At 35.4% G+C, this 23910-nt stretch overlaps 1 protein-coding gene across 3 annotated transcripts in view; it reads left to right on the top strand.

Annotated features, from left to right (window-relative positions):
* TAX1BP1 (Tax1 binding protein 1) overlaps positions 1 to 23910 on the top strand; it is an 80215-nt gene that overhangs the window by 26135 nt on the left and 30170 nt on the right. For all 3 annotated transcript variants that reach the window (XM_043463325.1, XM_043463324.1, XM_043463326.1), the window contains exons 6-11: positions 10218 to 10366; positions 10460 to 10550; positions 14107 to 14292; positions 21398 to 21622; positions 22161 to 22307; positions 22662 to 22785. In XM_043463325.1, the coding sequence (XP_043319260.1) occupies positions 10218 to 10366; positions 10460 to 10550; positions 14107 to 14292; positions 21398 to 21622; positions 22161 to 22307; positions 22662 to 22785 (922 nt within the window). The remainder of the gene's footprint in view (positions 1 to 10217; positions 10367 to 10459; positions 10551 to 14106; positions 14293 to 21397; positions 21623 to 22160; positions 22308 to 22661; positions 22786 to 23910) is intronic.

The raw sequence follows: 23910 nt of genomic DNA, 5'->3' as shown, positions 1-23910 counted from the left end.
TTTGTGCAGCAGGACCTGGAACAGTTGCTTAATAATTGTTAATTGAGCCGTTTTATACTCTAGTGGAGTGATTGTATATTGTACACTTGAGCAGAGGTGATATACAGATAGGGTTCAAACAAAAAAGATTACTTTAACCTTATTCTGTTTGAGGATTGCTTGAGTTAGAGGGTAAACATAATATCAAGCAGTGTGTACAGTTGTTTATTTCCTTGTGGGTTAGTAGCTTAGTTGTGTCTGACTCTTTGTGACCCCATGGACTATAACTCACCAGGTTCCTCTGCCCATGGGATTCTCCAGGCAAGAATATTGGAGTGGGTTGCCATGTCCTTCTCCTTATCTCCTTATAAACATTGTAAAGTCTTTTGTCCTTATTACTATTAGCCTTTTTAGTTTAAAATACACAGTAAATTTTATTCCTGGGGAATACTTGCAGTCCTACAGTAGGAGTATCCTACAGTAGGGGTAGATACTCTATTTGGTTAAAGAACCATTTTTTGGGGGGGGTGGTGGGGAGGAGGAGGTTGGTGTAACATGTGGAATCTTAGTTCCCTGACCATTGTTTGAATCAGTACTTCTCTCAGTGGAAGCTCGGAGTCTTTTAACCACTGGACCTCCAGGGAATTCTAAGGAACCACTTTTTAAATTTGAACTTTTTAAGCAGGTATACCCAAGTATTATAAATGTTATATAATAAAATCTCATTATATGTGCCTAGCTTGACTATTATGACATCCAGGTAAATTTTTAATCCAATTGTTGTAACTCTCTTGCTGTCCTTTGTATAGTTCTAAACCTTTTTTATTCTGCACACGTTTCTCTTGCTGTTACCTGAATTTGGCAGTTTTCCAAAATGGCCACTACAACCTGTACTTAGCCTGTGAGATCAAGAATACCCTGAAGTATGGCCTTTGATGTTAGACTCTGTTCACCTTGAAATCCAAAGGGAGAATGGATGATTCAGAGAGTAGGAATGGCAGAAAGAGAGGCCTTCAATTGTGTGAAATTACTCATGTACATTAGACCATTTCTCTGGTTCAGTTGAGTATTACCTGAAATTTAAACAGTCTTACGTTCTCTCTGCTGTCCAGGTGACGGAGTTAAGCACTATAGATAAGACTAAAGAAAGATTATGCTGACAGACTTGGGTTGAGAAAGTGGTAGACTGAGGTCAGGGGATTAATGAAGCAACATTTGTAGGACATTGTGGCTAAGGTACCCAGAAGAAATCTTTGGAAGTTTATGGCAACTCATAAATCTTGATGACAGTCACTAATCATGAAGGGGACTTCTTCCTTGCTGCTGTTCTTCCATTGGAATATACAATTTGGGAGGATAAGGTATGTGGAAGTGATTTTTTTTTAAAGTTATTCTATAGAAAATGGTGACAAAAAGACTTAGAATGATATTTGTTGCATAATAGATTTTCACTAACTTCGGCTGATATTGTATTAATTTTCGTAATCAAGGAAGAAATAAAATATGAATAATGTCATCCAAGAGGAGTAAGAATCAACAGCATTTCCCCCAGATTCTAAAAGCAATGTTTGTATAATGTTATATACAAACAATTCTGAGTTATATTTTGGCAGTTGCTTATTTCTGGGGATAAAATAATATGCTTGCTAGGAGAGCTACTTCCTCTTTGCTGCTAGTCATGGGGCTTCTAGTTCTTTATGAATTTGCTTTTTACTTGCAAAATTATAGTTCCCATCTTAATCAGGCAGGCCTGCTGGGCAGTTAGAATAGCTCAGAAACTTTTAAACCTGGGTTAGTTGAGTGACTTATAAAATCCGTGATGTTTCTTGGCACGTGTTTAAAATCTGGTTTAAAATCCATGGTGTGAATTCTAAAAACCAGTCTTTGTATAATAGTTTTAAAGAGCTTCTCTTTGAAGTGTGAGTATGTAAACTGCTGACTATCTGAAGGACTATTAAGATAGATAATTTATGCAATATACAAAATATGCATGCACATCCATAGATAGAAATTTAGATAAGTGGTTGCCTGGGACTGGTGGAAAACAGTGACCATAAATAGGTACAAGGTTTCTTTTGGGGCTGATGAATGTTCTAAAACTAGGTTATGGTAATGGTTGCACAAGTCTGTAAATATATTAAAAACCATTAACTTGTATACTTTTGGAACTAGCTTCTTGTACTTACACTGTTTTCAGAGTTCACCCATTTTATAGTATGGATCAGTATTTCATTCTTTTTAATATCAAATGATATCTCATTGGCTTCCCTGATGGCTCAGTTGGTAAAGAATCCGCCTGCAGTGCAGGAGCCCCTGGTTCGATTTCTGGGTCTGGAAGATCTGCTGGTGAAGGGATAGGCTATCCACTCCAGTATTTTTGGGCTTCCCTGTGGCTCAGATGGTAAAGAATCCACCTGCAATGCGGGAGACCTGGGTTCGATTCCTGGGTTAGGAAGATCCCCTGAAGGGAAAGGCTACCCACTTCACTATTCTGACCTGGAGAATTCCATGGACTACAGTCCATGGTTGCAGAGTGTCTGACACGACTGAGTGACTTTCACTTTACATTTATTAGACTTATGTAAAAATTAGCAGTTTGTATCTTTATTCTTTGTGTTCTGGTTTTTGTTTTGAAGTGCTAGATATATATTTGAAATTAGAAGATTGAAAACTGAGGCTCAGAGAACCAATGCTCCTGAATCCTGTTTTTCAAATAGGACTAAAATGGGCTGTGACCCTGTTAAAGTTTTCTAATTAGTTCATAATTTTTTGGTGCCCCTATGAATTGAGTGTTTTCATAAAATAAATTACATTCTTAACTTGAATATTGGTAATTTATAAAACCAAATTCTTTGGGGTGGTACTCAAACAATATTGCTTAAGCAATATGAGGAGCTTGTTATGAACTCTGGTTTATATTCATGCTGTTTGATTCTTAAATTTCACAAATTAGGTAGGGTAAAGAATCTGCCTGAAATGCAGGAGATGTGGGTTTGATCCCTGGGTCAGGAAGATTCCCTGGAGAAGGAAATGGCAACCCACTTCAGCCTAGCAGGCTACAGTCTATGGCGTCACAAAGAGTTAGACATGACTTAGTAAACAACAAGGTGTAGTGTACCTTGAGACGTTACCAGGAATTTGGGAGTTACCATAAGTATAGGAGTGAGAGAACATGAAAGATCTCTCATATAATGGCTCTGTCTAGTGTGGACCTCTTCAACCATCTTTATATTTTTGGCTTTCTTTATCCTTGCATTAGATACCTGATTTTGGACAGAGGTAGTTAAAGCAAGTGGCTTTTTTATATATATTATCTCCTAATGTATAAAATGGCTAAAAACCAATTTTGAAGTTAGGATATCATTGAATTTCTAATTCTCTTTTCCCGATTTTTTATTGAGAAGAAAAGACACAAAGGCTTTTACTTTAAATGCATAATTTAAGCAGTAATATATTTCTTTAAAGCCATTTACTTTCACTTTGTCCCTGATTTGTTATGTAATAGTTTCAGAAATTCATAATGTTTTGTTTCTAACATAAATACTTTGAATTATCTCATATTCTTGTATAGATTAATACAGAGGTGTTACTTGGAGCATGTTTAATAGTTTGTTTCACAGGACTTGTGTTACTGAGTATTTTCATTTTCATGTATAATTGACAAAATTGTAAGATATTTAAAGTATACATCATGATTTGAATATGTATACATTGTGAAAGAATTCCTCCCATCTAGTTAATTCACACATCCTTCAACTACATATTTATCCCTTGTTTTGTTTCCCTTTGGCTGCACTGTGTGCCTTTAGGATCTTAGTTCCCAGACCAGGGAGCAAACCCCTGTGCACTCTGCAGTGGAAGCACAGCCCTGACCATTGGACCACTGGGGAATTCCCCTATTGGTTGTTTCATGTGTGTGTGAGAACATTTAAATTCTGCTCTGTTAGCAACTTTCAATTATACAGTACAGTGTTGTTAACTTATAGTCACAATAATATACATAAGATCCTCAGATTTTATTTATCTTATAGCTAAAACTTTGTACTCTTTTATCAGCCTCTCCCTCCTTGTCCCCCACCCCGCAGTCCCTGGTACCCACTTTTCTATTCTTTTTCTATGAGTTTGACTTTTTTTTTTAGATTCTGCATGTAAGTAGATTCCATGTAGTGTTTGTTTAGTGTATTTCACTTAGCATAATGCTCTTAGGGTCCATCCATGTTGTTGCAAGTGGCAGGATTTTCTTCTCTCTCATGACTAAATAGTATTCCACTGTATTTATGTACCATATTTTCTGTATCCATTCAACCCACTTGTTTCTTTATCTTGAATATGCAGCAGTGAACATGAGTGCCGATAAATTACCTTCCTTGTCCTGTTTTCATTTTCTTTGGGTACAGATCCAGAAGTGGGATTGCTGAACTATATGATAATTTTAGTTCCATTTGGTTTTCCATGGTGCCTGCACCAGTTTACATTACAAAAGCACACAACAGTACCTTTTTCTCCACATCTTCACCAGTGTTTTGTTATCTCTGGTCTTTTTTATGACAGCCATTCTGATAGGTGTGAGCTGATACTCTTTGTAGTTTTGATTTGCATTTCCTCGACAGTGATTTTTGATCACCTTTTCATGTGCCTGTTGGCCATTCATATGCTTTCTTCGGAACAAAATGTCTTTTCAGTTCCTCCACCAATTTTTAAATTGTGTGGGTTTTTTAGGGGGTTGCTATTGAGTTGTGTGAATTCTTTATAATTTTGGATATAATTGAGTTGCAAATATTTTCCTCCAGTTTTGAAGGTTGCTTTTTCATTTTATTGATAGTTTTCTTTGCTGTGCAAAAGCTTTCAAGTTTGTAATTCTGCTTACTTATTTTTACTTTTGGTATCAAATAGAAGAATTTGTTGCCAAGACCAGTGTCAAGGAGATTATGATGCTCTGTGTTCTCTCCTAGGAGTTTGACAGTTTCAAGTCTTAAATTTAAGTCTTTTTATTCATTTTGAGTTGATTTTTTTGCGTGGATTAAGACAGTGGTATAGTTTCATTCTTTTGCATTTGGCTGTCTAGTTTTCCCAGCACCATTTGAAGAGAGTACCCTCTTCCTATTGCATATTCTTGGTTCCTTTGTTGTAAATTGATTGAACATATATGCACGGGTTTATTGTTGTGTTGTCTGTTCCGTTCCATTGATCCAATGTAACAACATGTCGCATATACACATGTAATATAAATTGTTATACTGTATATACATAAATCATTTGATTTTAATTAAAAAAGCAACTTAATATAAGTAAAATTATGCTATCCTAAATTTTTTCTTTTTATTCCATGTCTCTTTAAAAATGTATATGAAGCCTACCATTAAGATTTGTCTGTGAAATGTATACATGTTCAGGAAATAATTTAGACATTTGTAGATATATTTGTAGCCTTTCTTCCCCATACTTTTTCTACTTCAAAAAAATTTAATCGTTTGGATTTCGTATTTTCTTGTAAAGGTTGTTGTTGTTCAGTTGCTCAGTCGTGTCTGACTGTGACATCATGCACTGCAGCACGCCAGGCCTCCCTGTCCCTCACAAACTCGCTGCCGGAGTTTGCTTAAACTCCTTTCCATTCATGCTATCCAGTCATCTCATCCTCTGTCGCCCTCTTCTCTTCCTGCCTTCAGTCTTTCCCAGCATCAGGGTTTTTTCCGATGAGTCAGCTCTTCACATCAGGTGGCCAAAGTATTGGAGCTTCAGCATCAGTCCTTCCAATGAATATTAAGGGTTGTTTTCCTTTAGGACTCACTGATTTAATCTTGCAGTGCAAGGGACTCTCAAGTCTTATACAACACGACAGTTCGAAAGCATCAATTCTTTAGTGCTCAGCCTTCCTTACGTATGGTCCAGCTCTCACATCCATACATGACTACTGGGAAAAGCATGGCTTTGACACTGCAGACCTTTGTTGGCAAAATGATCGCTCTGCTTTTTAATACGCTGTCTAGATTTGTCATAGCTTTTCTTCCAAGGAGCAAGCATCTTTTAATTTCATGGCTGTAGTCATCATCTGCAGTGATTTTGGAGCCCATGAAAATACAGTTACTGTTTCCGTTTTCTCCATCTGTTTGCCGAGAAGTGATGGGGCCAGAAGTCATGATCTTAGTTTGTTGATTGTAGAGTTTTAAGCCAGCTTTTTCATTCTCTTTCACATTCATCAAGAGGCTCTTTAGTTCCTCTTCACTCTCTGCTATAAGGGTGGTGTCATCTGTTTAACTGAGGCTGTTGATACTTCTCCTGGCAGTCTTGATTCCAACTTGTGCTTCGTTGAGCCCAGCATTTCTCATGATGTACTCTGCATCTGAGTTAAATAAGCAGGGTGACAATATACAGCCTTGACGTACTCTTCCCAATTTTGAACGGGTCAGTTGTTCCATGTCCTGTTCTACTGTTGTTTCCTAACCTGCATACAGGTTTCTCAGTAGGCAGGTAAGGTGGTCTGGTATTCCCATCTCTTTAAGAATTTTCTATTGTTGTTGTGATCCACAGTCGAAGGCTTTAGTATAAATGAACTAGAAGTAGACATTTTTCTGGAATTCTCTTGCTTTTTCTGTGATCCAGTGGATGTTGGCAATTTGATCTCTGATTCGTCTGCCTTTTCTGAAATCCAGCTTTGTACATCTTGTACAGGTGGAATTTTTAAGCTTTTTATTAGTTTATATTTAGTCTTTATTTTTATATTGAAGTATAGTTGATTTTCAGTGCTGTGTTAACTTCAGGTGTATAGCAAAGTGATTCAATTACACATACACATATATCCATTCTTTTCAGATTCTTTTCCCATATAGGTTATTACAGAATGTTGAGTAGAGTTCCCTCTGCTATATAGTAGGTCCTTATTGATTATGTGTTTTATAAATAGTAGTATGTATATGTCAATCCCAAATTCCTGATTTATCCCTCCTCCCACCATTTACCCTTCGGTAACCTTGAATTTGTTTTTGAAGTCTGAATCTGTTTCTGTTTTGTATGTTAATTTGTGTCATTTTTTTTCATTCCACATATACATTTATTTCCTCTGTCTACTTAGTATGATAATCTCTTAAGTCCATCTATGTTGCTGCAAATGGCATTATTTCATTTTTTTTTATGGCTGCTGTTCCATTGTATGTATGTGTATGTATGCCACATCTTCCTTATCCATCCTCCGTTGATGGACATGGTTGCTTCCACTTTTTAACTATTGTAAATAATGCTGCAGTGAACATTGGGGTGCAATATATCTTTGATTTATAAATTTGTTTTCTCTGGATATATGCCCAGGAATGTTATTGGTACATCATATGATAGTTCTGTTTTTAGTTTTTTAAGGAACCCTCATAGTGTTTCTTTAGTCGAATTTGGTATTCTAGTTGATTTCAAAAAAGAGTGTTTGAGAAAAGCCAGATTATATCACATGAGTCAGATTTATTTTAAATTTCTTCTAGCAATTTCCATAAGTGACATGATCCTTTTGCCAGTGACTTGCCATTATTCAGGTACTAATTTACTAAAATTTACTGTTGTATATGTTTGAATCCAGAAAAATGATACTTTTTCCTAGATAATTGTCAGTGATACTGTGAAGACACAGTATCTTCACATGTATTTATTTGTAGTCAGAGTTAATTTTGTCCTTTTTTAACATGGGAATAAATGTATTGTTACTTAAGATGTTTTTAGTGGATGTTTAGCCACAGAATCACATAAGTGATTAACAGTTTCACAGTCTTTTTGTCTGGTAATTAATTGAGAATTAATTGAGAGTTGAGGGGAATTGGTAACAGTGGGTCATGGTGATGTGATCCTTCAATTTAGAAGGAGAAGTCTGCTGCATAAATCTGATATGCTCAAATCTCTTAATCTCCTTTTGCCTCCTTTGTAGTTACTGTTCTTATCTTGGTGCATAGTGTAGCTGACTTACTCTTTAAGTTTTCTCTGTTTAAATATTAGGTTTATTGTGCTCTTTTGACATAATTTGCAAATGCTGACCAAATGAATATTTATTTCAAATTTCAAGTGGTTTTTGAAGACTGTGATGCAGAGTTTATACTTTTAAAAATATTTTGCATGTGCATTTCTATATAGTTTTTTTAAAGCATGGTTCTTAGTTATTTGTATGTACACTAAGGGCTTTGATGTCATTTTCATGATAAAGAAGACTTAGACACATTGAAAATGCTTATCCTTCTTTCATATGTGAATGCTACATGCCTGCAGAATAATCCCCACTTTGGTATTTTATGCCTTTTATAGTATGCTTGGAAGCTAAGAAGCTCTTAAGTGTTTTTAAAGGTACCATGAAAATGTTCTGAGACTCTTAAGTTAAAATTAGAATTAATTTGTGATTCACTATAGAGTTAACTAGGGCCTCCCTTGTGGCTCAGCTGGTAAAGAATCCACCTGCAATGCGGGAGACCTGGGCTCAATCCCTGGGTTGGGAAGATCCCCTGGAGAAGGGAAAGGGTACCTACTCCAATATTCTGGTTCAGAGAATTCCCACGGACTGTATAGTCCATGGGGTCGCAAAGAGCGACTCACTTTCTGTAGAGTTAACTGACTCATAGATAAGCACTTAGTTTGTGTTTTGCATTTAGTTGCTTTTGAATCTTTTCTAGTTATTCTCTTATACATTTTTTTTAAAGAATGTTGTTTACCCACTATAGAATTTCATTAATTACAGAATCAGAAACTAGTTTTTGCCTCTGGACAACCTAATTTTCTTCCTAGGAAGAAATAACCTGGAGAAATTAAGAAATACTTAATCTGTAGCCTGTTCAGAGAGAGCATTTGGTAAAAATAAAATGTAAAAAGCTGTTTAGAAACCTCTCCTTATAAATCAGCAAGACAAATACTGAAAATGTCAAATTTTAAAGAATCATTGGATAGTGACAACTGTTACAGGTGAGGGAGTAAATATTACCTGTTTTCTCTGGGACTACAGCATTGAAATCAGAATAGCATTTAGTTTTTCATAACAGTCTTTGGTATATGTTGCAAATTCATTAAGGCAAGCAGTTGTTTTGAGCAAAATTCAAACCAGTAGAATGTATCTGATCATTGTTGTGATAAGCTTCTTAATGAATTATGATGTTCTTAGATGCAATAATATAATTTTCGTATTCTAGTAAGATAATTAAAATTATATTCTACCTGTAAGTAAAAAAATTTTGCTGTTACTTGATGAAAATCAATTAATTTTCATTAGCATGTAGATACTATAGATGGCATATTTTCATTGGCATATAGATACTTCATAACATTTGATATATTTAAATTGGCAGAATGGTGATTTTCTTTAGTTTTTGTTGTTGGGTTGATGGGTAGTACTTTCATTAATAGGAAATTTTAAAATTAATTTCTAATAAGCGCAATTTGTCTTAATTTATTAGTTGTTTGTATAGTTTCTCATAACTGTGTGGAAACCTCCAATGCACTGTATATTTGATTCTCATAATTTTATAAACTATGCAATAAAGACCTTATTATCTCCTTTTTGTACATTAGAAAACAAGCCTAGGGAGAGGCTTGATCAAATTCTTGTAAGTTAGTTAATTGTCTTAATTGATGTGATAAAATTTTTTAGTTATCTGTTTAAGATGGTAAAGAACCTGCCTGCAAGGTGGGAGACCAGAGTTCAGTGCCTAGGTCAGGAAGATCCTCTGGAGAAGGGAGTGACTTCCCACTCCAGTATTCTTTGCTGGAGAATTCCATGAACAGAGGATCCTGGTGAGCTACAGTCAATGGGGTTGCAAAGATTCAGATATGATTAAGCAATTAACACTTGCACAGTACCCATTGTACTTCCATAATTAGCAGTGGTGCTTAGTGACTTACACTAGAAGAAATGGGTGTTAACCTTGGTTAGTATCATGAAACCTGTTTTGTCATTGGAGTAGCAGTGGAAAGCAAGATGTAAAAAAAAAAAAAACCAAAGTGACTAATTTTCAAGTTTTTTCCTCACTTTCGTTGCCTGCCCTCTGGTGGAGAAATTCCTGAAATCAGTTCACAGAGTGTGAAAAGTCCAGGAGAAAAGTTAGTAATTGTTGAGTATTTAAAAAGTTTATTCTATGTTACCATTTCAGGTTTAGTTTTTATTCTTATAAAGTTTGGAGGGGACAAATGAGGGATTAAAATTTTAAGGCTAGATTTCTTAGAAATATACAAATTTTATTTCTGATTATGTTTGTTTCTCAAAATATTTTATTATTGTTTCTAAGGCTGTTACTGAAGTCTCACAAAGTTTAAAAATGGAAAATGAAGAATTTAAGAAGAGATACAATGATGCTACGTCCAAAGCTCTCCAGCTTGAGGAAGATATTGTGTCAGTGACTCATAAAGCAATTGAAAAAGAAACTGAATTAGACAGGTATTTCTAATATTTTAAAAACATCTTCATGTTTTAAAAATGTTTTAAGAAAGTTGTTTTTGTTTATGTTAATGTTATTTGACTTTAACTCAGTTTAAAGGACAGACTCAAAAAGGCACAGTGTGAAAGAGAACAACTTGAATGTCAGTTGAAGACAGAAAAGGATGAGAAGGAACTTTATAAGGTAATTTATTCCTTATATTTTTATTAGTTACCTTTTGCTGTGTAGCATATTGCCCCAAAACTTAGTGTTCAGGAATTTGGGGGCAATTTAGCTGAGTGGTTCTGGCTCAGAGTCTCTTGTGTAGTTGCAATCAAGATGTTGGCAAGGGCTGAAGTCAGCTAAAGGCTCAGTTAGAACTGGGGGATGTGCTGTTAGAGTGGCTCACTTAACATGACTTTTGGCAGGAGGCTGTTCAGTTTCTTGGAATGTTGCCTCTTCAAGTGGCTGCTTGAATGTCCCCACAATATGGCAATCAACTTCCCTCAGAGTGAGCCATACAAGGGAGAGCAAGGAGGAAATCAATGCATTTTATGACCTGGTCTGCAAGTTGTGCACTGATACTTCTTTTTTATCTTACTAATTAGAAGATACTGATACTGGAGAGGGGAATTAGGCTCCACTTCTTTAAGAGAGGAGAATCAGAGAATTTAGGGATTATTTTAAAACTACCTCATTGTGTGTAGTCCCTAAAAGTTTTCAGGAAGTTTAAGTTACTGGTGTTTTAGACACTTAGCAGGTAATGTATAATAAGTCAGAGATTTTTAATGTAATAAGATACCTGTTGATCAGGATTTGTGCAACTAATTTTCCCCTTTTTAGAATATATAAATGTTAGTGAGAGGATTAATTTATTTCAATGATGATCATATTTTAGAATTTTTTTTTTGGAATTATCTAAGAGACTTTCATTTTAAAAAAGGATTCTGTAGACAAATCTTCACTGTTCAGAGTTTTTTCTCCTTTTCTGTTTAAGCAACTCTAAAATAGGATAGTGAGTGTTAGTTGTCAATATTTCACTTAGATCCTTCCATGTTGTTGCAGATGGCCAAGTTTTTCTTTTTTAATGGCTGAGTAATATACCTGTGTGTGTGTACACATACACACAGCATCTTCTTTATCCTTTCATCTATTGATGAGCACTTAGGTTGCTTTCATATGTTGGCTATTGCAGATAATACTGCAGTGAACGTAGGGGTACTTACATCTTCTCAATTAATGTTTTGTTTTCTTCGGATAAATACCCAGGAGTGGAATTGCCGGATCATATGGTTCTACTTTTTAACTTTTTGAGGAATCTTGCTACTCTTTCTCTGTAGTGACTGCACCAATTTACATTCCCAGCAGCAGTGCAGAGGGGGTCCCTTTTATCCACATTCATGCCAATACTTGTTATTTGTTGTCTTTTTGTTAGTAGCCATTCTCAAGCCTGAGGCAATGTATCATTGTGGTGGGGTGTTTGATTTGTATTTCCATGATGATTAGTGATCTTGAACACGTTTTCATTTGCCTGTTGATCTTCTGTATGTCTTCTTTGGAGAAATGCCTGTTCGGGTTCTCTGCCTGTTTTTTGATGAGGCTTGTTTTTTTGATATTGAATTCTATGGGCTCTTTGTATATTTTACATGTTAACTCCATGTTGGTTGGATATATCACTTCAGATATCTTTTCCCATTCACTAGGTGTCCTTTTCATTTTGTTGATAGTTTCCTTTGCTGGGGAAAGGCTTTTTAGTTTGATGTAGTAACATTTTTGCCTTTGATTCCCTTGCCTGAGGAGGCATATCCAAAAATTTTTGCTAAGACTGATATCAAACAATATACTGCCTTTGTTTTCTTCTAGAAGTTCACGGTTTCAGGTTTTACATTTCAATCTTTAATCCATTTTGAGTTTATTTTTATATATAAGGTGTGAGAAAGTAGTTTGGTTTGATTCTTTTGCATGTAGCTGTCTAGTTTCCCCAACACTACTTGTTGAAGAAGTTTTCTTTTCCCTGTTGTAATATTCTTGCCTCCTTTGTTATAGACTAATTGCTTATATAAGTGTGGATTCATTTCTGGGCTCAGTTCTGTTTCATTGATCAGTGTGTCTGGTTTTGTCCACTACCATACTGTTTTGATTACTCTAGCTTTGTAGTATACAAAGTATAGTTAATGTGATATACTGCATTAAAAAAATAAAAAATAAAGATTATATGATCATCTCAGTAGATGCAGGAAAAGCTATTGTTAAAATTCAACATATGTTTGTGATAAAACCTCTCAACAAAGTGGTTAAGAAAGAACATACCTCAACATAATAAAAGTCATATACTACAAGGCCACAGCTAACATCATAACGTACTCAGTGGCGAAAAGCTTGAAAAGTACTTTCTTCAAGATCAGGAACAAGACAAAAATACCCACTCTCATCACTTTTATTCAACATAGTATTGGAAGTCATAGCCATCGCGATCAGACAAAGAAAGGAATTCAAATTGCAAAGGAAGTAGTAAAACTGTCGCTGTTTGCAGATGACATTATATAGAAAATCTACAGATCCAGTGCATTCCTGTCAAAATATCAATGATACTTTTCACAGAACCAGAACAAATAATTCTAAAATCTGTTTGGAAAAACAAAAGACCCTGAATAGTCAAAACAGTCTGGAGAAAAACAGCTGGAGGTATCATGCTCCCTTATTTCAAACAATACCACAAAGCTACAGTTGTTTCCCTCTTATTTTGGGGGGTGGTTAATTCTTTTTTAATCTTTAAAAATTTTTGCTTTGAAAATTAAAGAAAAAATCGAGTCCACTCTGCACCTCATTGCAGAACATGGAAACATTTTGCATGTTTATGGGTTATACCCATTCTATTTCTTGGAACAACCATCCTCAGAGCAAGAGAGAGAGAGAGTGTGTGTGTGTGGGAGAGAGAGAGAACAGGAAATAGTAAAGACTCACTGGTGGGTGATTTTATGGTTTGACTCTTTAAGGAGCAGTGCCCAAATACAATATTTGGTTTTTGAACAGATTTTGTGAAAAAGGGAAATATTAATAATACCGATATCTAAGGAAAGTTGCAGTTGAAAGTTGCAGCTGAAAGTTGCAGCATGCAGTTGCATACAGTATTTTTTTAAAAATTACTTTCAAATGCAGTTTAAATTTTAAAGATACGTGTACTCTTTATAATTTCAGTTATAGAATTTGATTTGCATATGTACTGTGAATAGCAGCAGCCAGAGTTCTTGGGAAAAATCAATATAGTTGGGTTAATTAATCAATAAATGTATTTTTAGGCACATAGGAAGTAAATGACATGTACTTTTTCCATAAGCAAGAAATTTAATTGCTTAAGGTATCGTTCTTGAATACTTTGTTTTTCTTGAATCTGGTCATGCCTTTATATATGAATGTGCCTGTAACACGTTTCCCCAAAAGAACAACCAAATTCATTTGTAATTTTAAAGAGAACTAATGTAAAATTAGTAAAAGGGAAGATTTTAAAGATCAGGTAATGTTAGACCTTAGAATTAATCTCTGTGGAAAACTAAAACAGCAATAGCAAAACTCGGAAAAGCTGTGTTCTGCTTCCATATACTTGGGTAATCATTTGGCACAATTTGCTTTCCTGACTCCTTGCTTAGTGAGTCTTTCCTTGATCATATTTGGGTTAGAGATAAATAGTGATACTTTAAATTATTGAGTAACTTAGGCTGTGGAGTTAGAATATTTTTGACATTTTCCATCACTGTTTCAGGTACATTTGAAGAATACAGAAATAGAAAATACCAAGCTTGTGTCAGAGGTCCAGACTTTAAAGAATTTAGATGGGAACAAAGAAAACATGATTACTCATTTCAAAGAAGAAATTAGCAGACTACAGTTCTCTTTGGCTGAAAAGGAGAATCTGCAAAGGACCTTCTTGCTTACAACCTCAAGTAAGGTAAGTACTTTTGCAATATGCATTTGAAGATTGTAAAGTATTATCTCTGTTAAATGTATACAGTATGGTTTTTATTTTTACTCTTTACTCCCCTCAGCTTCTGTTTTGGAAAAAGTTCAGACTTATAGAAGAGTTGAAAGAACAGAAAAATGAATACATATATCCTTAAGTATTTTGCCATCTTTATCTCCCCCATTTATATGCCTCCTACAAGCTATTTGAAAGTCAGTTGTAGGCATTGACATTTCATCCTAAATATTTTTGAAAGTCTCTCTTATCAACAGTTATATTCTTCTGTAGATCCATAATACCTAAGAAATGTCACCTAAGAAATTTTATACTGATATGATAATAGTCATACTTGTATATGGGGCTTCCCAGGTGGTGCTAGTGGTAAAGAATCCATCTGCCACTGCAGGAGACACGAGACGTGGGTTTGATCCCTGGGTTGGGAAGATCCCTAGAGTATAGGAAATGGCAACCCACTCCAGTATTCTTGCCTGGAAAAATTCAGGTCCAGAGTATTTTGGTGGTCCATGGGGTCGCAAAACAATCCATGGGGTCACAAAAGAGTTGGACACTACTGAGCACGTCTGCACACACACAGGCACACAAATGTATGTAGTTTTAGTCCACATTGAAATTTGTCCACTTATATTTTTGTATAACCTTTACAATTTCTTGATCTTGGGTAGTCAGAAATCATAAATTAATGATTATTATTATGTTCTTTTCTGCTTTAATACAGAACAGTGTCCTTATACCTTTTGTCTGTGATGACATTGATAGTTTTGAAGAATTCAGACTTGTCTGAAAGAGAGTCCTATATTCTAGTTTTGTCTATTGTTTCCTCATGACTAGAGTCCAGTTAGATATTTTTGGCAAGAAAAAGATGTTTTGTACATTCTGTTGCAGTTACATCAGAAGTCATATAATACCAATTCCTTTCTTTCTGATGTTAGGTTTAACCTGTTGTTTAAAGTTACATCTGCTTATCTCTCCGTTACGTTGGTGTCTTTCCTTGTTTGTGATTTATTGAATAATCTGTGGGATAATACTTCAAGATCATGTGACCATCCTACTCCGCAATACTCTATGACCAGTGTTTTTTATACTTCAGTGATCCTTACCTGTATCAGTTATTACATTAATGTTTGCAAAGTGGTGATTTAAGAAATTGTCATTCCCTCTATGTTTATTAGTAGGTATTCTTTTATAATGATGTGGTTCCCTTTTGTCCTATTCCTTTTTTTTTAAATCACTATAGACTCCTTGATTATTTTTTGTTCAGTATATTAATACATTATACATCATTATTCTTATTTGTACTCAAGTTGTCCTATAGCTATAGCTTAGCCTTTTCAGACCTACATTTGTATCTTTCTGATATATTCCCCCTAATGCTTTGAATACTTCCTTGTTTTGTGGTTAGAACTTTGTGTTAGGTTTTAGTTTTAGGTTCAGACCTAAATCTGGTATTACCAATTTCTCCAAAGAGCCTGATTTTTTTTTTTACATTCGAGAAAGGTATTTTGAAACCAAGAACTGAATTCTTTTGCTACTTTGTACTTTAATTAGATATTTTAAGTCTTAAATTTATATTGATATCTCCAATTCAAATCCAGTACTTCCTAGGGGTCTTCTTTATCTTCCTCCTTTCCATACTTATGTATACCTTCTCCCAGCTTCCAAAAGTGAAAGTGACTCATTTATGTCCAACTCTTTGCGACCCCATGGACTAGACAGTCCATGGAATTCTCCTGGCCAGAATACTGGAGTGGGTAGCCTTTCCCTTCTCCAGGGGATCTTCCCAACCCGGGGATGGAACCCAGGTCTCTTGCTTTGCAGGCAGATTCTTTTCCAGCTGGGCACAAGGGAAGCCCAAGAATACTGGAGTGGGTAGCCTGTCCCTTCTCCAGTGGATCTTTCTGACCTAGGAATCGAACTGCTATCTCCTGCATTACAGGCAGATTCTTTACCAACTGAGCTATCAGGGAAGCCCCTGCAGCTTTCAAATGTTACATTTATTCATGTTGTCTGACCAGCCTCCCTGGTGACTTGGATGATAATCTTCCTGCAATGCAGGAGACCCGGGTTTTGATCTCTGGGTTAGGAAAATCCCCTGAGGAAAGAAATGGCTACTCACTCCATTCTTGCCTGGAGGATCCCATGAACAGAGGATCTGAGGGCTATGCAGTCCATGGACCTGCAAAGAGTCCCGGACACAATTGAGTGACTAACACTAACTTTTTCAACTAGCTGCACACACCATTAGTTTCAGAATTATTATCTCAACACCATTTCCATCAGTATCTCTGCTAAATAAAAACTTAAGATCTTTCCAGATTTTATCTTAAAATATATTTCACTAAGGACGTAGAGAGTTCAGTTCATTCGCTCAGTCATGTCTGACTCTTTGTGACCCCATGAACAGCAGCACGCCAGGCTTCCCTGTCCATCACCAACTCCCGGAGCTTGCTCAAACTCATGTCCGTCTAGCCGGTGATGCCATCCAACCATCTCATCCTCTGTTGTCACCTTCTCCTCCTGCCTTCAATCTTGCCCAGCATTAGGATCTTTTTCAGTGAGTCAGTTCTTCGTATCAGGTGGAGTTTCGTATCAGTATTGGAGTTTCAGCTTCAGCATTGGTCCTTAAAATGAATTCAGGACTGATTTCCTTTAGGATTGACTGGTTTGATCTTCCTTCAGTCTGAGGGACTCCCAAGAGTCTTCACCAACACCACAGTTCAAAAGCCTCAATTCTTTGGCGCTCAGCTTTCTTTATAGTCCAGCTGTATATTGGCACGGGCTCTGGGTGCAGCAGACTTGAGTCACACAGCATGTGGTGTAAGGATGTGTATACAGAGTACCAGGTTCAAAAGTTACTTGAATTAATTTTTTTAAACATTCATGTATGCATTTGTAATACAGTTCAGTTTTTTGTTTTTATTCTCATAATCTTTTGTTTAATTTTATTTCTTGAATATATAAAATAGTTGTATCATTCAGAAGTCAAAATGAAATGAAAAATTTACTTTTCCTTAAAAACCCTTTCTTGGGGTGGGAGGAAGTTTCAAGAGGGAGGGAACATATGTATACCTGTGACTTATTCATGTTGGCAGAAACCAACATGATGTTGTAATTATCCTCCAATTAAAAATAAATTATAAAAACCCTTTCTTACCGGTTTCCATAGGTAAAACATTTTCATTAGTTTCCAGTATATTCTTTGTTTTTACAAAAATAAACTTGGTGCATGTGTGTGCATGCACATACCCTTCTCTGTCTCCTTTCTTTAAGTGAAAGTCGCTCAGTTGTGTCCGACTCTTTGCAACGCCGTAGACTATACAGTCCATGGAATTCTGCAGGCCAGAATACTGGAGTGGGTAGCCTTTCCCTTCTCCAGGGCATCTTCCCAACCCAGGGATCAAACCCAGGTCTTGCACATTGCAGGTGGATTCTTTACCATCTGAGCCACAAGGGAAGCCCCCTTTCTTTAAAGGGGATACTGTTTATGCTTTTTCACTTTGCTTTTCTTCAATGAACTATATATAGATGGGAAATCATTCCCTATCAGTTAATAGATATCTTCCCATTTAAAAAAAAATGGGTATATAATACTATGTTGTATAAATTTGATTTGATTTACTCATTATAACTGGAATAGTTTTATGTGGTTTTCAGTAGTTTGCCATTGAATACACTCAGATATAGTTAATGTGATACCTAAAACATCAGATATGCATGACATTTAGGATTAATGGTTAAGACCCTAGTTACTTTTCAGGGTATTGAATGTAGCAGATTGCAAATGGAATTGTGAGAAGTATGTTTGCTGGTTAGTTTTTTTTTAATATTTGCTAAGATTTCTGGGAGAAATATCAATAACCTCAGATATGCAGATGACACCACCCTTATGGCAGAAAGTGAAGAGGAACTAAAAAGCCTCTTGATGAAAGTGAAAGAGGAGAATGAAAAAGTTGGCTTAAAGCTCAACATTCAGAAAACTAAGATCATGGCATCTGGTTCCATCACTTCATGGGAAATAGATGGGGAAACAGTGTCAGACTTTATTTTTTTGGGCTCCACAATTACTGCAGATGGTAATTGCAGCCATGAAATTAGAAGACGCTTACTCCTTGGAAGGAAAGTTATGACCAACCTAGATAGCATATTAAAAAGCAGAGGGGAAAAAAAAAAGCAGAGACATTACTTTGCCAGTAAAGGTCCGTCTAGTCAAGGCTATGGTTTTTCCAGTGGTTATGTATGGATGTGAGAGTTGCACTGTGAAGAAAGCTGAGCGCCGAAGAATTGATGCTTTTGAACTGTGGTGTTGGAGAAGACTCTTGAGAGAGGCTCTTGGACTGCAAGGAGATCCAACCAGTCCACCCTAGAGGAGATCAGTCCTGGGTGTTCATTGGAAGAATTGATGTTGAAGCTGAAACTCCAATACTTTGGCCACCTCATGCAAAGAGTTGACTCATTGGAAAAGACCCTGATGCTGGGAGGGATTGGGGGCAGGAGGAGAAGGGGACGACAGAGGATGAGATGGCTGGATGGCATCACCGACTCGATGGACATGAGTTTGAGTAAACTCCGGGAGCTGGTGATGGACAGGGAGGCCTGGCGTGCTGCAGTTCATGGGGTCACAGAGTCGGAGACGACTGAGAGACTGAACTGAACTGAAGATGCCACTTAAGCAAGACTTCTGTGAGGAAAAACAAGAGTAAAAATATGTGGAGAAAGTGACTCCTAATTGTTAAAACTTTTTTAAAAGTATAAAAGCAATACCAGATCATGGTTATAAAAGAAATTCAAGTAGTATGTGAGAGTACAAGATAGAGTAACTCTTATTTCCCAGATATATCATTATAGAATTTCTAATTTTCCTAGAAATCTGAATGTTTGTGTAATATTTATACTTTAACAAAAATGTGACTATATATAGTGTTACAAAAACTTTAAAAATTGATAGACTGTCTGGACATCTTGCAGTATGAGTACACATGCAGATTTTCCTCATTCATTAGAACAGCTTAGTGGGGAATTCCCTAGTGGTCCAGTGGTTAGGACTCCACGCTTCTCCACTGGCGGGAACCCAGGTTTAATCCCTGGAACTCAGATCCTACAAGCTGCACGGACCAAAATAAAAAGTACAACAATAGCTTTGTAATTTCTCTCTCTTTTTTTTTTTTTTTAACAATTTTCTTAATATTTATTTATTTTGCAGTATCAACTCTTAGCATGCACGACCTTTGTTGCACTATGAGGGCTCTTTCATTGAGGCACAAGGACCTTCTAAGTGGTGCCAGGCTTCAGTGGTAGGCATATGCTGGCTTAATTGCTCCATGGGATGTGGGATCTTAGTTCCCCAAGCAGGGATTGAACCCACTTCCTCTGCGTTGCAAGGCAGATTCTTAACCACTGGACCACCAGGGGAGTCTCTGTAATTTCTCTCTTTATTTTAGCTGTATAGTATGTAATGTTTTTTAGTTGTGTACAATTCTTAGGTATTATAAAAGCATGATGCAGTAAACATTCTTGTACAGGTATCTAGGCACATGAATAAATCTGTGGAATAAATTCCTCAAAGTACAGTTGCCAGTTTGAGTTTTTAAATTTTCATAATTAATTCAAATGCCTTTCCAAAAAATTAATATATCAGCTGTGTATGACATATACTACTGCTAGTAATGGCTGCATAGGTTTTCATTTTATGGAGGGTATATCATAGTTTATAACAGAATTTTCATATTGTTAGAGAAGAGGTTTTTTATTTTTAATAATTTTTCATAATATTTTACTTGATCCCTGCAAAACTAATCCTGCCAAACTAAAGCTGTATTTAGGAACTCATGAAAATAAAATTGATCAAAAGCCATGTGTTTTTCAAAGGTGTTGGTGAATGTTTCAAAAATCTGATAAAGGCTGTATCACTTGCAGATAATAGTGAGCCCACATATTTGGAGATGTGCCAATTTTCCTAAACCATCCAAATATTACAGTATTAATTGGTTTTCAGTCTTAGTTTGAAAGAGGAGGTATGGTATTTGTTTTACCTTCTTGGACTGTTGATGAGTTGAACATTTTTTTTCTATGCAGAATAGCTATTTAAAGAAATTCATACCTTTCTCCAGATTTCTTTTTCTTTTGTTTAAAATATTTTCATTTCTTATTGATTAGAAAATATTTTCAATGCTTTTTCCCCTTTTTGGCATATAGAAACTGATAACATATATTAGCTTTATTAATGTTATACTAGAAAGATTCTCTTCACCTAGCATTACATAAATAATCATACACATTTCCTTCTAAGGAGCTAACAATTTAAAAACAGAAAGGTTGCACTTTTTCTGAGTTTATTTCTAGAATAAGGAGGAATGTTGGAATAAGCTAGATTTATTGAGCTTGTATTGTCTTGTTTATATTACAGAAAGTGGCACTTTTAACTTTTCAAAGATACTTTTAGGTTTGGTGAAAGGTGCTAATTATAGGTTAGATCATAGGAAACATTTTTTTAACCAAAATTTTTGGAGTTACAATGAAGTTTTTATAATTACTGTTATTAGTTATTATGAAAAATGAGGGCTAGCAGTTCTAGCTGGAGAGATTCTGAGAGACAGAAGCCTCCATTTGAGTCTCTGTTTAGCCAAGACTGTAAGCATTGGTTATGCTACTTGACTTCTGTACTTCAGTGTCCTGAATTACACATATAGTCATAGTACTGACACCCAATGCACAGGGTTGCTATATGGGGATCTCTAAAACAAAGTCATATCTCAGATTTTTTATAGACTTATATATGGAGAAGAGGGAGGCAGAGGATAAGATGGTTAGGTAGCATCACTGACTTAATGGACATGAATGTGAGCAAACTGGGAGATAGTAACAGGGAAGTCTGGTGTGCTACAGCCCATAGGCTGCAAGAGTTGGACCCTACTTACAGCAACTGAACAAACAACAATACTTCATCTTAGTCATGAATAGAGAAGCAATATTTAATTTAAAATTTTAGATCAGTTGAAATAAAAATAAACATCGTTTCTGCTTCTGTTTTTTACTTAAATGGTTTAAATTACAAATACATTTATCTGCCTTTCTTCAGGAAGATACATTTATTTTAAAGGAGCAACTTCGTAAAGCCGAAGAACAGATTCAGGCAACTCGGCAAGAAGTTGTCTTTCTGGCTAAAGAACTTAGTGATGCTGTAAATGTGCGGGATAAAACAATGGCAGATCTGCATACTGCACGCTTGGAAAATGAGAAAGTGAAAAAGCAGTTAACTGATGCATTGGCAGAGCTTAAACTAAGTGCTGTGAATAAAGATCAGGTAAAGCCAGTTAATTTTGAATTTCCATTTTGGTCCAAAACTCATTATAAGCTTATGAAAGAGGATGAGTTATGTTGAAGTAATTGAGGTCAGATTCCTGGTCACAGAATTTTAAATTTCCATTCATTTTGTTTAGTCATTGTAACTTCTTCGGTTGAAATTAATACAAGTTTTTAGAAAATTTTCTGTAAGCAAATTCCTAATGATTAGTAAAAACTGCTCTGATAACAGGTATATATTGCTTTGTTTAGAATTTCTTATTTACTTGCAGCATAAGATGGTACTATGGTTATTTAACAGAGTATTGCTTACTTCTCAGGAGGGAGGTGATTCTTTTCTAGTTCTTTTCTTTAATGAACCTTAGTCCTTGGAATATAAAGCTGAAATTATTAGGCGAGCTAATGTGACTCTGTAGCGAAAACTCCAAAACAACATTAATTGTCAAGAGAGAAAAAATTGAAAATGAGGTTGGATTTACTACCACATTATGAGGTATGAGATTTTTATGTTTCTCTTAGAGAAAAAGTTTGTTTCTTAGGAAAAGACTGACACACTGGAACATGAACTGAGAAGAGAAGTTGAGGATCTGAAACTTCGTCTTCAGATGGCAGCAGATCATTATAAAGAGAAATTCAAGGAATGCCAAAGGCTCCAAAAACAAATAAACAAACTTTCAGACCAATCGGTAAGTATAATTCATCATAGTAAAATAATTCCTTCATCAATGTTTTTGTTTGAAAATCAGACTTATAATATTATACCTTTTGAATATAATTTCTCTCTGCTTGATGTCACATTATTGGCCCAATATTGTTGTGATACATTTTTTAAAAAATTTGTAATTTTTATTTGTTGGAGAAATAAAATGTTCTCTTGTGACATTTAGTCAGTAAAGGGATGTGTGTAACTTTTGATCTTTGACCTTTAAGACAGCAATAGCTTTGTGGACTTCCAGGATTTATTTATAAGATACATAGTTATTGAAGGAAGGATAGATACGCACCTCATTTAACAGTTGATTGTTAACAATTTTGAATAGGCTAATAGCAATAGTGTCTTCACAAAGAAAATTGGGAGTCAGCAGAAAGTGAATGATGCCTCAATAAACACAGACCCAGCTACGACTGCCTCTACTCTGGATGTAAAGTCACCACCTTCTACAGGTAGAAATCTTTTAGACTTTTTGTATAAAGTGTTCTGCCTTGAAAAATATTTATGCTTGTTTATACTGCCTGTTTCATGTGTAAGAAATTTAGGAAGCTTGTAAAAAATTCTTGTAAGTCAGGGATTGAGGCAAAGGGAAAGTAAAGGTCTAAAAGTCATCCATGTGGTGAATATACAAAATAGGAGTGTGAACTCATGTTTTATCTTTGTGAGCGTGTTCTCAAGTGAAGTGAGCTGGTGTTTTTAAGTGCAAATGCTTATAGTATTTGGTCTGTAGGAAAAGAGCTAAGAATTGAAATTTTAATTTTAGCTAGCTAAAATAGCAAATTTAAAAAATAATTTTTAATTAATATTTCCCTAAATCTGTGGCATTTTGAACCATTTATGACACTTTAATTGTATACTTTTGTGGGGGGAAACTTAAAAATCCCTTTAGTTCTAGTCACATTTCTTTTTTGCTTTATTTTTGTTTTGGCTGCTTTGCGTCATTAGAGTACTTTCCTTATTAGTACACCTGTTGGTGGATAAGTTAAAATTTTTATTAGCTTATTAACTTTTAGAATGGATTAGAGAGACATAGTGAGTACATGAACAACATGAAAATTTAACTCTAGGTTTTTACTTGTCCTAGTGTCTTTCTTTTCACCTTATGTTAAAGATGACACAATAACAAAAATAAATACTAGATTATATAAAAGTATATTTAATTGTGTAATGTTTGGGGCAGTTGATGTTTTAGACTTAGTAAATGTATTGTAAGTTTTGTATACTGTTAAATGTTTGGATTCAACTGCTGTGGAAATAGGATCCTGCCTTTGATTTCTACATGGTTTTAATAGAAGTACCGAGAAAGGTGTTATATTAAGACTTACTGAATAGTATGAAGGATTAGAAAAATGGCTTAAAATCTTTTCTCAAAGAGTGTGGCTTTCCTATATATCTTATGTAATAAATATATAAAGAACAATTTTGTGGCGTTTTAGAACTATTTTTAGCTAGCTAAAAATCATTTTTTTTCTTTTATTGAATGTGAACTTGGTTCTAGCCAAACTACCGTGAAATTCTCATCTAATGTTTATATTGTTCCTTTGTTTACTTAGTGTATAGATGTTTTGGAAGAAATG

This window comes from Cervus canadensis, chromosome 3 (genome assembly GCF_019320065.1).
Source record: "Cervus canadensis isolate Bull #8, Minnesota chromosome 3, ASM1932006v1, whole genome shotgun sequence".
Classification (NCBI taxonomy): domain Eukaryota; kingdom Metazoa; phylum Chordata; class Mammalia; order Artiodactyla; family Cervidae; genus Cervus; species Cervus canadensis.
This window is presented reverse-complemented; position numbering and strand designations above follow the sequence as displayed.